The sequence below is a fragment of the Podarcis muralis genome, chromosome 4 (assembly GCF_964188315.1).
Source record: "Podarcis muralis chromosome 4, rPodMur119.hap1.1, whole genome shotgun sequence".
Taxonomy (NCBI): domain Eukaryota; kingdom Metazoa; phylum Chordata; class Lepidosauria; order Squamata; family Lacertidae; genus Podarcis; species Podarcis muralis.
Genome location: NC_135658.1, coordinates 40,144,777 through 40,161,175, shown reverse-complemented (window position 1 = coordinate 40,161,175; position 16,399 = coordinate 40,144,777). Strand labels below are relative to the sequence as shown.

Genomic DNA, 16,399 nt, shown 5'->3' with positions numbered 1-16,399 from the left:
GGCGGAAGGCCTGCGCATGCGCGAGGTTTTCGCGCCTTCGGGATTCCCTTCACGCCTTCCTCCTCCCGGGTCCTTGAGAGCGCGGGAAGCGGCAGCGCGAGACCGGCGTTGAGCCTCGTAGGTATTGCGCTTGCCAAGGCAGTCATTTGGGAAATGAAAACTTGCAAAGCAAGCCACCAGTTCAATCTGAAGTACGTGTATGCTTAATATCCTGTATCTGAAACCTGTTCTGCCCCCTCCCCCACACTTGGTGCCATTTTCATCTACACATGCAGCAGAGTAAGTTGACCCAGAATAGTACCAATTCAGATGGCAGATGGGAGAATGACAGTGCTGAATGCTTTCCCATGTAGAACAGTCCCTGCAAATAAAAACCTAGCATATTTGGAAGAGGGATGCTAGCCTAACCATTACCTTCTATGCTGTTACTATTTTTTTTTATTTATTTTTTTACATAAGTAAAAAGTGACCTTTCCCCATCTGGCATGGTGGTGTGCCTCGAGATTTTTTTCATGAAACAAGTGTGCCTTTGCCCAAAAAAGGTTGGGAAACACTGGTTTAGACCACAGCGCCACCCGCGTCTTTCTACCTTTATCCAAACCAATGGATTCAAATTACAAGAAAGGAGATTCCAACCAAACATTAGGAGGAACTTCATGACACTAATAGCTGTTTGACGGTGGAAAGTAGACAGTGGCCTACTTTGAAAGGTGGTGGACGCTCCTTCCTTGAAGGTCTCAAAGCAGAAATCAGATGGCCATCTGTTAGAGATGCATTGGCATTTTAGGGGATTGGACTTGATGGCTCTTCCAACTCTCCAGTTCTCTGATTCCAACACAGGAACTGCTATCACAAAACAACCATACCGTGCAATTCTTATACTTATATGTATTGGGGGGGGGCAGAGGTGAAGAACCAATGTAACCATAGTAGAGGCATTATATCCTCTTAGTACAGGAAATAGCTTCTTTTCGTGCTCATTTATTTATTTTCAGCTTTGACTTTGGCTTGTTTTTAATCTTTGAAACCTCCAGAGCTCACGGTATTTTACAGCCACCACGGTGGCATCTGCTACTGAAGGTGAGGAAAATTAATTTGGAGAATACCAGCAGCTGCTGTGTATTGCCAAACAGAGTACGAGATGAAATGCCATAACCATTCCCTTGATGCTGGATTTGAACTACCTCATGCAAAAATAATCATTTCCCCCAATTAAAAGCAAAGCACACAAACACATACTGTAGTCTTAATAAAAATATACTGTCATAGCTATCCTAGTTTTAACTGACAAGCATGTGATCAGAGTAGAATTTTTAAAATGCTGCTATAGGCAAGGGAGGAGTTGTTTTTCATACAGTGTCTCTATCAAACACTCTGCAGTCTGATCCAACTAAAGTTAGCTTCGGAAAATGTAAATGATGTCCAGTTTATGTCACTGGCACTAACCAGAAAGCGTCTGCTACTAGTCATTAGCTTCATTCAATTGTCTTCTAAGCAATAGTGGGTAAGTGGAGAGAAAGAAAAAGAAAATTGCACTTAACCAGAAACAGCAGAAAGTGCTTTCCATAATGATGATGATGATGATATTAGAATTAATAATAATAATAATAATTTATACCCTGCCCATCTAGCTGGGTTTCCCCAACCATTCTGGGTGGCTTCCAACAAAATATTAAAAATACATTAAAACAGCAGTCATTAAAAACTTCCCTAAACAGGGTAATGGCTGACCAATTCTCTATTGCTAGGCAAATATCCCCCATTTTGATATAGTAGCATGCTTAGGGCCCAACGGGATGTGACAGGACAGTCACCCCTGTCTTCACTGTTCACATGTAAAGCAGGAATAGAGGAGGGTGAGCGGCTCCTCTTTTCATGAACGTGAGTGAAACTGGTTCTTCTATCACCTTTCCTGGCTGTGTTCCACTTCAGGTGTTTGGGACTACAATGCTCATCATCCCTGGCCCTCACAGCCATTGTGCACCAGGTTGGGGTAGAGTGCCTGAAGCAATTTCAAGCCAACCCCCACACCTGAACTCAGAGAAAATGCACAGCATAATGGAACACAGTGAGATACGTTAGTGGAAAGGGGCATGTTTTAATTCTCCCATTGCACATTTTTCAGAACAAAAGTAGACCTCTCACATTCCCCACTTTAATTGCAAATGGAGGAGATCCATGAAAAAAAATGTATGTGGCAGCCCTGTCATCTATAGTTTGGTCATCTGTGCTGTCTTTGCTTTGAAGATTTACACATAAATAGAATCACCATAATTTTTTTTTGCTGTCCTCTCATTGGCTTGTCTATACATTGAACAAACACACACTGATGTAACACACATTGAAGTTATCCAAATTACCCTTCTGTTTTGCTTTCATCTCTCTTGATTTGTGAAAATGTCCCAATTGATTTTTGAGATTTATTTTCTGACCTTAACTGTCTCTGTTAGGGATAGAGAATTAGGATAAAATCATGTCAAGCTATTACTTGATTGCATGGATGCATGGCGCTGCCATCATCAGTCACCATAAATAATTTCCACTTATCTGTCAGGCATATTATCTCCAATAGAAGCCTAGCTAGGAGATGAAAATAAGGGCTTCACAATGTGTGGGTGGACACTCAACACTTTAAATATTTGAACTCCCATTAGGTCAGGGGTTGGGATCCTTTTTCACCCCAAGGGCCTCATTTCTGGGGGCCTTAAATACAGTGGTACTTCAGGTTACCACTGAAGGTTAACACCTCAGGTTACAAACACTTCGAGTTACAGATTCTGCTAACCCAGAAGTAGTACCTCAGGTTAAGAACTTTACCTAAGGATGAGAACAGAAATCTTGCGCCAGCGGTGCAGCGGTAGCAGGAGGCCCATTAGCTAAAGTGGTACCTCAGGTTGAGAACGGTTTCAGGTTAAGAACGGACCTCCGGAACGAATTAAGTTCGTAACCAGAGGTACCACTGCATGAGGCCAGAGTATGGATGGGACTAGAGGCAAAAATGGACAGAACAGTGGACAGGACCTTTGTATCATAGACTAGTTTCCACACATACCCAAGCAAGATGTCCTGAACCCCTGGTCTACTTGGCAGCAAGTCAGGATATCAAGTCCCCAGTCCAGAGTCAATCCACGTGTCCAAAGTCCAGACCAAAGCACAGAGCCTCAGAGATCCTGGTGCATTCGAGCTAAAGTCTATCAACATAGGCAGTTGAGCAGACCCAGCACTTCAACTCTGCTGCCCAGTTAGACTTAACATGATGATTGTAGCATCTGGGCTTGATGAGGCAGGTGACCCTCACCTGCTCCAAGCCTACTCCAGCTGAGGACTCACACACTTCCTCCTAGAGCCAGTGAACTGGGCTGTGGGCTCTTGCCTGCCTCTGCCTCCTGGAGCACCCCACACCTCAGAGCCCACTATGTTTATGGAGACAGCAGCTCCCCTGGCTCTCAGAACGGGTCCTGCTGCTCTGCTTCCTGTGTATTGGCCTCCATCCCCTTGCCATCCTCCGTCCCCCTGTGAGTACTTCCTATGCCAACCTCTCCTCCCCCATCCCCAGCTTGCCCCAGTGTGTCCTAATCCCAGCTCCATCCCTCGCCGGGATCCTCTTCTTCCTCCCCACAGTCTGCCAGTTCATAACACAAGAGACATTATCATAATTCAAGAACATAGGACAGCTGGTCAAAAATTTGCAGGGTGTGAAGCAGGGTGAGTCAGGAGTGTGACCTGGCAAGGAGTGGCCTAGAGACAGTTATGGGAGCCAGATAGAAAGGCATGGAGGGACACATTCAGCACCTGGGCCTAAGGTTCCCCATCCCTTCATTAGGAGGCCAACTCATACTAAGCATGAACTGCTAGTCTTATCTGGGGTCACTCTAGACTTTAACATTATCCCTATTTGGAGGCCCTCATCGTAGCAGCTCTCCCTGTTTGCAGCATTGGACCTAGCACATCCCATGTTTATCCTTACCCCAATTGCAATATTTCAAGCTGTCCAGTTCTTCTTGTTATTTATTCCTTTATTTTCTGTTAAGATTTAGATTAGTTGGATTTTCTCAAGGTCTGCAAGTGACTTACGTTTAAAAACATGAATACTGTTAAAAATTTGCATAAAAAAATAACAATTCTCATACAAAACACAATTCATACACACACACACACACACACACACACACACATGCACACACAAGAGGACCTCCTACTGGAGTCAGAGGCCAAGAAATTGTGGATGAAACAGCTATAATGGACAGTTTTAAAACACTTGTGGTCTTGAGTTTCATCCCAGAGTTATTAAATGAATGCTGAACCACTGGTCGTGAATCACACAGGTGTTCAGACTGTAATATGAAATATTTAAGGGCTATTAAATATTAATAATACATAATCCAAATTGAATATTTTTTGGATAAAATAAGTGTATAATTGTGGGGGAGTGGGAGGTATCTCTTTGTTGCATGTTAAGGGGAAGGCTGTAACTCTGAGCAAAAACTAGAAAAATTCAGTGCACATGCACATAAATAATGAAAGCTATACCAAGCTCGGTTTTATAATTTGACACCAGCCCCTCCCCTTGAGAATGGTTTCACAGCCACTCAGCCATGAAAGAGAGTTATGACATTTTTGCTGAAGAAGGAAGTCATTTTATTTTAGTTACTACCTACAATGCATTTTAAATAGGGCCCTCTGAGCTGTGGGATGCCTGCCACACACTGCATGTGGTTCTGTAAACTGTAAGGGGTGGGGGAATCAGGAATTATATATATATATATATATATATAGCCAAGCCCACTACACCCCCCTCAAGGGCTCAACAGGCATTCTGGGAAGGCTGAAAGACTAGCCGATGAAAGTCCTTTTTGACAGATGTCTCTTTGCTGTTAAGAAATGGTTTATGCAAAATTTTCCTCAGTCAGAATTGTGTATGGGAGACACGACACAGCTTCAAAGATGAGAGGAGCTCACGTGTAGTCCCCATGCTTGCCGTTTCAGTTTGACAACCTGATTACTGAATAGGTAAATAACTTCCACATTTACCTTCATTTGTATTTAACAGTGGGATGCTGTCAGAACCTCGTGAATCCCTGCAGCACACACAATTGTGGGAGGCTAGGCAGCAAGGCTGGATTCATGGTCAGTAATACTTTGTCAAGTTTCCTACACGATGCCAACTTGAGTGGCTTTAAAAGAGGATTAGACAAATTTGATTTGATATTTGTATTCTGCTTTTCCAACAACATTGAGCTCAATGCAGTTCACAACAATCACAATAGCATTATAAAACACACACACACACACCAAACAGCATGATTATTGTAATATCAAAAACAATAATATGTAAATAAAGCAAACAACAGCAACAAATTCATCAAAACAACTAATACAAATTCAATAACGTCACAGTAACTCAGAGACAATTACTCAGGGGAAAGGGCTTTGGGGAAATAGATTTAACTGGTTGCTGTGTAGCTACTTTTGTATTGGTTTCCATGCAGCTGAGATGGTTCTTACCTTGCTTTATTCATATGTTGTAGTGCTTATTGTATTCTATAGTTATTTTATTGCTAATCGTATTTTTATGGTGTTTTAAATTGTTAACCGCTTCAGGGTAAAGAAAAATGAAATGGAGTGATGAGTTGGCACCAAGGACATGAATTATTGGTATTTTCCTAGAACACATTTTGTATTGTTCTAGGACTGTAGAGGACACAAGTGTCTCAATACACCTTTAGTCAAATACACCCATTCTTTGAGATCATATTGTCTGGAAATATGAACTGAGAGTGATTGAGAATAAATTGCTCATTTATGTATGCAATTAAAAGATGTAAGCAAGTCTGAAGGAAATATAGAGATAGCATATGGAAACACCATTTGCATCCCAACATTGTGCACACTTGCAAATAATGTGGCTAAACATAGACCCAAACAACCATTAACTACTGTTCCAGGCCTTCTCTTTTTGCTACTGACATAATGCTATCAATCTAGCCCTAACTCCCCATTTAAATACAACCTCCTTGCTTAAATCATGGTTCTTTTGCTGCCTGGTGGTTGTTGCTCCTGCTACTGTTGTCATTTTTTGCTTCCTCTCCTTCCATACTAAAATTCCAGTGTCCAGATTGCCCCCAATTGTACAATATCCACCTTCTTTATTTCTGGTCTGGGCAAAGCTAGGCAAGGCAGCTGAAACAATTAACTGTACATTAGTTGTCATTGCCCATCTTCTTCTACTTTTACTATGCACAAAAAAAAAAAAAATCTGTCTAAAGAAACAGTGGGGGAAATGGGAGAGAGGAACAGGCTACAAATCATTTAGGAGAGCACCCGCTGTATTTTTTTCTTAAAACACTTCATAGGAACATAGGAAGACTGACTTGCTAGGCTTTCAGATGGGAGTTTTTCTCAGCCTTATCTGGGCACTGCTGTTCTAAGCAACACATCTCAATGATTTGTTACCATACATTTCCGCATCTCCTAGGACATTTCCAGACATTGCATTGCTGGACTCCAGTGTGCTCTCTCTCTCTCTCTCTCTCTCTCTCTCTCTCTCTCTCTCTAATGCAGTGTTTGACACAGAAAAAGCCAATTCTAATTCTAATTATGTAATCCCAGAAATGTGCTTATTAAATTTGAGAGAAAGAGGCCTTTTTTTAATTAAAAAAACTACTGCTTTGGTGATAACACACAAAAGGTATAGCAAATGCATGTCTTGTCTTTCTTCCATTTGAGTCCTTCCAGTTACCCTGGCAAAAATAGCTGCCTGGCATTCCCCGTGAGGCTTTTGTTGTTGCTGTCTCAGGCTTCTCGTCCTCAAAGGCAAGGCTAAGAGTGCAGCCTGGCAGCTCAGCAGAAATCTCTAGTTTGTATTAACCATATCAATCACTTTGCAGGCACCCTGACAGGATCACTTTAGACTGGGAACTGGAAGCTGTTCCCAGATCTGAATAGGATGCCAACTCACTAGATCTTCGCCTGACCCAATCATGGTTGGTTTTTTGTGGGGGGTTTTTTGGGTGACGGGTTTGCCAGTTGCTGGAAGTTTTGTTTGTTCCCTAGTTTTTAAGAACAATTCCTTGCATGTCCAGGTACGATTGGAAAACAAGCACTGGAACTTGCTGTGAGCTAGATGGACCAATGGTTTTACTTTGTTCAAGGCAGTGTACAAGCTGATCATCAGGCATAAAGGTTATAAAATTGCCCTTGAAACCTGAAGAATAATCACACGAAGATACACAGTTCCTAATACATTCAGATGACAATCTGAAAACACCTAACAGCAGTAATCCCCAGAATATTACATGTAATGCCAGAATTTGGAATCATTTCAAGATACAAATTCAGTTGGTTGAATCACAATATCCCCGCTGCAACACTTTCCATCAGTTTCATTTACCATGTAGAAAGTGTAGCAGAAAAGCAAGAATATATTTTATTCAGCACGCAAATCAAACACAAAGCTGAAAATAACTTGAAGCAGCGTAATCCAAAATACAGTGGAAGAATGTTTGAAAAGCTGGGCTTCATTACAGATCTGCAATCTCAGCCCCACTGAAATCAATGTTATTTGTTTTTCAAATAAGCATGGGTAGAACTGTGGTGGAGAACTGATTTTAATATGGCCTATGGCCACAACCATACTGTACATTGAAAGCACATTCATAGGTCATTCCCTCAAAGAATCATGGGAACTCTAGTTTCCACTTCACAGAGCAACAATTCCCATCACCTGTAAGTACAGTTCACAGGATTATTGTGGGGGAAGCCATGTGTAGTTCATTATTAGGCTGATAAATGCATGTTGACACCTAAAATATATGTACGAGATGCAGTAAAATCCACTCTGAGAGCTTTTAAGGGTTAGGTTGGGGCAGGGGGAGGATTGTATGTTTAAAGTGCCTCTGTGGTCCGTGCAAACTTTGATCTGCACATTTTTATTATTATTTTTGGCAGTTTTATGTGTTGCTTCATGAATTGCTGGGTTTTTAAAAATTATGTTATAGCTTGGTGGTGCCTTTTAATTGCTTCGCTGTTATGTGGGCTGAGGGAGCTTTTAAACATGCTGTTACTAAATGCTGTAGCCTTGGAGGCTAGCCCAATCTATTGGCACCCTGCATGGAGGACTTCTCAGTCTTAAACAACAAAGGCTGTGAGGCTGTGCAGTTACTTAAGAGCAGGTCTCACTGACCTTACTAAGTAAATACAACCAGTATGATGCTAAAGGAGACACATAACCATTTATGGTGGCGTGAATTCTTGTAAACAGTTTTTGTAAACTGTGGAGGTAGAACATAGCCATCGGTGACTACTAACCTTCATGGCTATGTTCTGTCTCCGTAGTTGGAGTACGCTTTCTGTTGGAAAGCATAGGAGGGAAGAGTGCTGTTTTGCTCAGATCCAGTTTGCGGGTCTCCCATAGGGCATCTAGTTGACTACTGTGAGAACACGATGCTTGACTAGATGAGCCACTTGTCAGGAGCTCGTCCTACTCTCGAGTAGGACCCTTGCAGAGACACATGCCAGACTGGCATGTTCTCTACCTCCTGGTCTTTCATTCGGGAGCTTCAAAAGCTTTCTTCTGCCCGAACATCACAGCGACTGATGCCATCAGACATTGGCACACTCAGGGATCCGCAGAGTCTTCTCAGTTGCATAACAGACCTCAGCAACTCAGCATTTTGGCTAATCTACTTTATTTACATATAAACACACAAGGAGCACTGCAACATGGCTCCCTCTCTCTCTAGCATCAGACAGCAAAGAGAGAAAAAGAACAAAGGACAATAGTCCCACTCCACGGAACACAGTAACACAAACATCCTGTCTCCGTCACTTCCCACTCTGTGGAGTCAAAACATACACCGTCATGTGATAGACAAAAATCCCATGACTGCAATCATGGAGCAGGAATTCTAACACCACTCACCTAATCCAGCAGACTCTTCTTAGGTTTTAGGAGAGCCATTCTGCATATGAGTCAGTCTTAGGCTGTCCTTGTGGGAAATCCTAAGGGCCTGGGAGCACAGGTCCATTGGAAGTGGCCTTGGTCTATTGAAGTATTGGTCCATCTAGCACAGCATCGTGTATCAGGGACAGGAAAGCTGTGACCCTCCAGATGTGGTTGGACTCCCAAGTCCTCAACCCCAGCCACCATGGCCAATAATGGAAGTTACAGTCCAGGGGTTGTGCCCCTTTGGTGTCATCACTTGGGTATCTCAACTCTATTTCTCTTGTGTATTTTGCTCTATTGCTATTGTAGAAAAAGGTGGGAGGTTTTTGCTGGCGAGAATTGAGGCAAGAGTTGATGTCACTCAGAGAAAAAACCTGGCTGGATTGGATACTGAGAGTGATGGGTGGGAAGCTGCTCATAAGCTCTAGAGTGAAAATCTGTTGGCACAGAGTGCAGCCTTCTTTATGTGAAAAATAAGGGGAGTGGGTTGCTCCAGTTGAGAGATGGGATGGGAACAACTGCTAAGGCCGTTTGGTTGTTTCACTTTGAATATCCTATTTTCTATATCCAGATACTTGGTTAAATTGGAAATGCTAATTGTTGCCTTAACATCAGTTTAGTTTTGTTTTATGATGGAGCTGTTAATTTATTTATCGATTGTTTCTATGGATTCTGTAATATTTGTATATTATTTTCGGCATGCTGCTATTATTTTATTTCATCATTCCCTGCTTTAAAATTGAAATATTCAGTGATGAGCGGGTGATCAATACTGAAGAAATAAATATTGGTATTGTTTTGCAATAATTCATAAATTATGAGTGGACATTTACTTGAGAGTGCCATTTCTTGATTCTCTCTTGTATTCAGAATAGAACTAACATTGCTTTAGACAAGCCATTTGTTCAGGATTGTTTATACCAGTAATTATGGCTGAATTTGCGTAGAAATGCTCTTGTAACACTGTGTGGCGGCTACTGCCATTTGTCATCCTAGTTTCATTTCAAGTATTTGTTTTGCAGCTGCCAGATAAGATGCATTTATGTCTCCAAACTCCATGCCAAAGCACCACATTTGCTTGACAATCTGCTGTTTTAGAGGGCTTTCAACACAATCAACTCTTTCATTGCATATTCTGACAGAGGTAAAAGCAGTAACAATAAGCTGGTCTCCATGTGTCATCTGCAACCTCCAAGGGAGGCAGAAAACAATCCTCTAAGGGAACAAGTTACTTCATAATAAAGCTGATTTTGTTGGCACATGACACAGCTTCACCATAAAGGGACAAATTCTCCATATAAACCAGACGCTGACTTTTTAAAAGTGCACAATGATATGCATAATCTGGTGGGATAAAAGGTAAAGGTAAAGGTACCCCTGCCCGTACGGGCCAGTCTTGACAGACTCTAGGGTTGTGCGCCCATCTCACTCAAGAGGCCGGGGGCCAGCGCTGTCCGGAGACACTTCCGGGTCACGTGGCCAGCGTGACATCGCTGCTCTGGCGAGCCAGAGCCGCACACGGAAATGTCGTTTACCTTCCCGCTAGTAAGCGGTCCCTATTTATCTACTTGCACCCGGGAGTGCTTTCGAACTGCTAGGTTGGCAGGCGCTGGGACCGAACAATGGGAGCGCACCCCGCCGCGGGGATTCGAACCGCCGACCTTTCGATTGGCAAGCCCTAGGCGCTGAGGCTTTTACCCACAGCGCCACCCGCGTCCCTAATCTGGTGGGATAGTGAAAAATAAAACGTTAATAACTTTAAATCAGTCTCTCATTGTCCTGAAAACTGTTCCAGCAACATGGCATCTGAAAATCACAAAACCCAAGTTACTTCTTTGTGTGCAAAAGAAATGCTATCCAGTGGCTGAACTTTCGATTTAACATACTTACTTGCTAATAAGCAGTCGAAAGTTAATGTTTCTAGAGCTAGCTAAAGAGATGCCTGCTCAGCAACTTTTCCCGGTTAAATGGGGTTGATGGCGGCTGTTTAGGATTCATTGAACATCCTTGGAAACGGAAGGTTGGTGAAGCAATTCCAAAACAAGACTATTTTGGCAAACCAAATTTGAGCTCTGCAGCTAAGCAGAAGGATCTTGGGCAAAAGGGATTCCAGTTTTCACTATTTGCAGTGTGCGGGCGACACTGCAGTATAGATTAGTGTGATCTAGGTGTTAACTTGCTGTCCACTGCTCAATGTGTGCGCAGAACTAGAAGATACAACCAGAGTATCCAACTCTCCAATTCTATGATTCTAATACGAAGTCTCCACTGCTGTTCTCTTAAAAAAAATAGAATTTGTAGCAGGTGTTTGTTCCTGAAACGTTCCCCTGTTTTGTGTAGTGAGGTGCTGTGAATACATGAAACAATTGCTTCCATCTTTATAAACTGTTTGCTCTTAGTGTCATCCTGTGTTCAAATAAGTTTCTACAAGCAAATAAATTTTAACTGGATTTAAAATGAGTGCTCCAATTCTGACAATTCCGTTACAAGTTACAGGCAAGTGCACACACATGGCCCACAGACTAGTGAACTGGGTGTTCTTCAACATGCCTACAATTCACATTCAGAATTGGGGCAATTACTGAAAACACATCTCTGCATGTCCCATTGGGCATCCCCCTGCTCCTTCCCCAATCTTCCAATTGGGTACCGAAATAGAAAAATGGAGGGGGATGCTGCCAGCAAATAGAAGAGATTGGATTTCAATCTCCTGTTCAGGTTTTCACTTCAAAAAGCTGTTGCCCCGAAAAAAAGGATTGGTCATTATGACCTAAAAGAACTGCAACCACAAGAAGAATATCAATCACATTTTCTTTAATTTAGCTACATACATTGGTCCCCAAGCTTTCCCCCTTTCTGGAAGTACTAGAAGTTCATGCTGCTGGACACCAGAAGCAAGAGTGAATTCCTGGGATGCAGAACTGGCCAGGGCGCTCATATCCACCGGACAAACATTGCTGCAGGAGTTGAGGATGTGTGTTACAACATCACTATTCTCCGCCTTAGAAAGTGTGCATGTGGAATAAACCAGAGATCCTCCAGGACGCAAGGCTTTAATTGCAGACCTGTGTGCAAGGAACAGGAAATGTTGAGTTGGATTGATTCAACGTATGCACTTCAGATGAGAAAGCCTTGTAGTAAGAGCCACACTTTCTGTGGACTGGACATTGCCTAGCTTATCAGCAGCAAGTCGTACACTTCTTAACACGCAACTAAGGAATATAAAATCCGATTTAATTATATTACAGAAACCATTAGTGTGTTATTTGAGAAAATACTTTTAAAGTCTTAATTTTGTATCATTAAATTTTCTATTAGAATAGCATTTTGGGGTTCTTTTTATTATTAACAGCATTGTGTTATACCTGTGATGCTGACTGTGCAACTGCTATAACTAGATATGCATACTAAAAAATGAAGTCACATGCTCATAAAAAGTCCTCATTTGTGTTTGCAATTACAGTTGTTAAACATTGATTATGGTGTATCTCTTTCTGAAACTCACACCCAATATTGCTTTTCACTAGAAACTCGCCTTTTCATTTCGCCATCTTACAATGTACCTATTTTGAGGGCACCAGCTTGCTTAGCAGTATAGCATTCTAGGGCTCAATGGGCAGACTATCCACATACACTCCTGATGCAGGAATATTACATATCCTCATACACTGCTGTTATTGGGAATGATATTACATACTAATATTTAAATTGTGCTGTAGAATACGAGGGAGAAGGTCAAACTGGCTTCTGTGTATCAGAACTTAGCCAAATGATAAACCATCAACAAACGGTTATACAGTGTATTTGAAAGTTTCAATTTGCTGAAGAGTTGTATTGAACAAAAATTTCGTAGCAGTAGCCTGCCAACAAACTGGGAAAAGACATCACGTAATATAGGCCATACTCTTACATTTGCTGATTTGTACCAATGGCACTAAGACTACTTTTAGGGAGAAGTGATAGAAAGGACAGGGAGGTGGAAAGAGGCGGAAGAAAACATATCTGTATCCTGAGTCAAATCCACACCATATATTTAAAGCCCATGGCTTCCTTCTAAAGAATCATGGGAACTGTAGTTGAAGGGTACTGGAAACTGTAGGTCTATGAACTACAGTTCCCAGGATTCTTTGGGATGGCCATGTGCTTTAAATGTATGGTGTAGATGTGACCCTAATCCAAAGTAATTTAGTTGCACTTGTATTCCATTGAAATCGCTGAGAAACAAGTTGCAACTACCTTGGCCCACTGTTCTTAATTAAACTTAAGCACAACCAACTTTCTTGAATCACCCCTTTACTTCCCCCACAGACTGTAATATGGTAATAATACTGGTCAATCCTACAGGGATTCTTTAAGGATTACTGATATAAAATGTGAAGTGTTTTAAGCACTCTAGGAAAGGGCTATGTAAATTATACGCAGCATTATTATGAGTTTAAGCAAGGCTCAATTAATCGCAAATTTAGCACCAGCTCAAAGAACAACCGTTGAACACAATAAATGGATCAATCACAAAGCAGGGAAGTTGAAGAATGTGGATTTAAGCCATGGATATAAATGGGACAATAAACATTTTTTTATCCCAAGCGCTCTAAAGACTTAAAAACTGTTAACGCATTCTGAATATCCTTTTAAGGCTTCCATTAGCAGTAGCTGGAGAGAAAACAAACACGAAAAGAAAAAAGAAAGGCAAGAAAGGGGGGGGGGAAGCAAAAGAGAATATAGGAGCAATAAGTATCACTTCAAATTCTCAGCAACTTTGAAAAACATTTTAAATGTCAGCTCACCCCCCCCCCAAAAAAATCTTTTGTCGCTAGGAGTTGCCAAAAATCAACTCCTTCACATAAAGGCACATTAAACTTTGTGATAGATTGCTATTTATTTGCTCTTGGTCTCTCTCTCTCTCTCTCTCTCTCTCTCTCTCTCTCTCTCTCTCTCTCTCACACACACACACACACACACACACACACACACACACTGTATAGAGAGATAGGCATACATACATACAGATAGGACAATAGAGTTGGCACAGTCATTCACATTACAAACTCCACTTCCTCAGCCCACTCCTTGAGAGACTAATTACATGTTCTTTTATCCTGTTAGAAGGACCAGCATTAATTATGTCCCTAATTTATCCATTGTTCGTATTAAAACAGCAGCAAAAAGAGAAAGCAAAAATTCCAGGCTGAGTTATGAGAGATTATGCTGTACTTCAACGCTGCCATCTCGTGTTTGCTATTAGAAGTCGTTTTCTGAGAATGCCGGGCTGCTTCTGATCAGCAGAAAAGCAATCCCCTCTAAGCCACTCAAGCAGCCGAAATCACATTTACTTTCATCCCCACATTCCTTCTTATGAAAGTGATCATAGATTTTGTTTTCCTTTTAAAGATCAACCTGTCCTAGCCACATCACAGTCACTCCACTTACATTCCCCAGTTATTGTAGGCTTTCCCCTCCCATACAAAATCAATCCGAAAAGGCCAGAAAATCCCTTCTGTATCCACAATATGCAATTTATCATATGCCTCTGAAGCGTGGCGACATGCTGGCATTGGTGATGTGCCAAAAACAGTGCCAGAAAGCTTCATATATGTCTCACCTCTCGTTATGGAGGTGATGATAGCTCCTTTTGTATAAAACTCAGCCAAGAGAAAACAGCATTTTAGGTTGAAAGGGATATATATGAAGTTGAAATATTAGCTGAACTATTATCATTCACATAGTCATCCATTGTTTTCATCTAATTTTTGTTATCCAAAACAGACCATGCCTGGGGAGGGAGGGGGAGAGACAGAGAGGCTGCAATCTTGAATAATCTCTACATTTTAGTTTATCCAGCTGGTATAGCTACAATATTGCTGCCCTTAAAGCCGTTGGTCTTAAAAGGGTGTATAAGAAGCTCTGTAACTTAGTGTAGCTTTTCAACCTATGAAATGAAAAAGAAAGATTCTTCTGCTTCCTGGTGGAGGAAGGAAGCATTGGCAAAAAAGGGGGGCTTCTGTGGGGAAACTGTCGCCCCTCTCAGTTTACAGAGTTCTACAGAGATGGGAGTGTGCATGTTGCGAAAAGGATTTGTGTATGTGTGTAAAAAAAGAACGAGGCTTTGAGGGATGCTGCAGGGCACTGTGGCTAGGGCTGATACCCGACTGATCATATGAGTTTTAGCTGCATCATTAAATTTGCATACAGGTTGCAAAGCATTGTTTCTGAAGTGTTGTTTCTTTGTCATAATGGCAACAGAAGAGGCATTCATCCCGTGCATGAGAGAAGGGGGAGCGCCTCTTATAAGACGGTGCTTATATCCAAACGTACATTAAATTCCAAACCTAAGTCCAGTCTATATATCTTTTATCTGGAGCACTGACAGCATTCTTGGAAAACTGGATGGAGGCAAACCAAGAGAGGTATAATAGACCCAAGGGATAGAAAACAAATACTGAAAAAATTCCCATCATTCCTGACTGCTGGTCATGCTGAAGCTCATGGGAGTTGTAGCCCAGCAACATCTTGAGGGCATCAAATTGGCTACCCTCATAACACACTATGAGATAGAGTCAACTACCTGGTCCCGCAAGCGGAAACCCATATAAGTACTTCTGCTAGGGCGATGGGGCTTCACACCAAGTTTCTCTACATGGCCCAAAATTTAGTTTGAATGGGCACTAAAACTCAGCACTCTCTCGTAAGTAGTGCAAGGTGAAAGGAAAACATATGTGTCCAGAGGAGGGCAACCAAAATGGTCAAAGGCCTGGAAACGATGCCTTATGAGGAACGGCTAAGGGAGCTGGGCATGTTTAGCCTGGAGAAGAGGAGGTTAAGGGGTGATATGATAGCCATGTTCAAATATATAAAAGGATGTCACATAGAGGAGGGAGAAAGGCTGTTTTCTGCTGCTCCAGAGAAGCGGACACGGAGCAATGGATCCAAACGACAAGAAAGAAGATTCCACCTAAACATTAGGAAGAACTTCCTGACAGTAAGAGCTGTTCGACAGTGGAATTTGCTGCCAAGGAGTGTGGTGGAGTCTCCTTCTTTGGAGGTCTTTAAGCAGAGGCTTGACAACCATATGTCAGGAGTGCTCTGATGGTGTTTCCTGCTTGGCAGGGGGTTGGACTCGATGGCCCTTGTGGTCTCTTCCAACTCTATGATTCTATGATTCTATGTATTTTGAAAACATGGTTGATGTATCTTGTAGCTATTTTTGTTTTATTGTACATCACCCTAGGATCTTAGGAAGGTGATTAATGCAATGAATTAATAAATGTAGCTCCACCCCTTCTCCTAAGAACATGCCCAATTAACACTTGGCCATGCCTGCCTTTAAAGAAATGAAAGATTCAAAGGAACATCTGATATAGACTACTAGATTAATATTCGTAACTCCAAACCAAACAGAAACTGGTGCCATACTTTGTCCAAACTATAGATAGAAATATACCTAGAGAAATGTTT

General features: G+C 41.8%; 1 protein-coding gene across 3 annotated transcripts in view; it reads right to left on the bottom strand.

The window, feature by feature from the left end:
• The window catches only part of NSUN3 (NOP2/Sun RNA methyltransferase 3), a 104,460-nt gene that overhangs the window by 75,775 nt on the left and 12,286 nt on the right, over window positions 1–16,399 (bottom strand). Inside the window, exon 6 of one of the 3 annotated variants that reach the window (XM_028726789.2) lies at window positions 11,742–12,009. The exons of the other annotated variants lie outside the window; for them this stretch is intronic. Within the exon in view, the coding sequence (XP_028582622.2) occupies window positions 11,748–12,009 (262 nt within the window). The 3' untranslated portion in view covers window positions 11,742–11,747. Of the gene's footprint in view, window positions 1–11,741; window positions 12,010–16,399 lie in introns of those variants that run through there. 3 annotated transcript variants of the gene reach the window in all.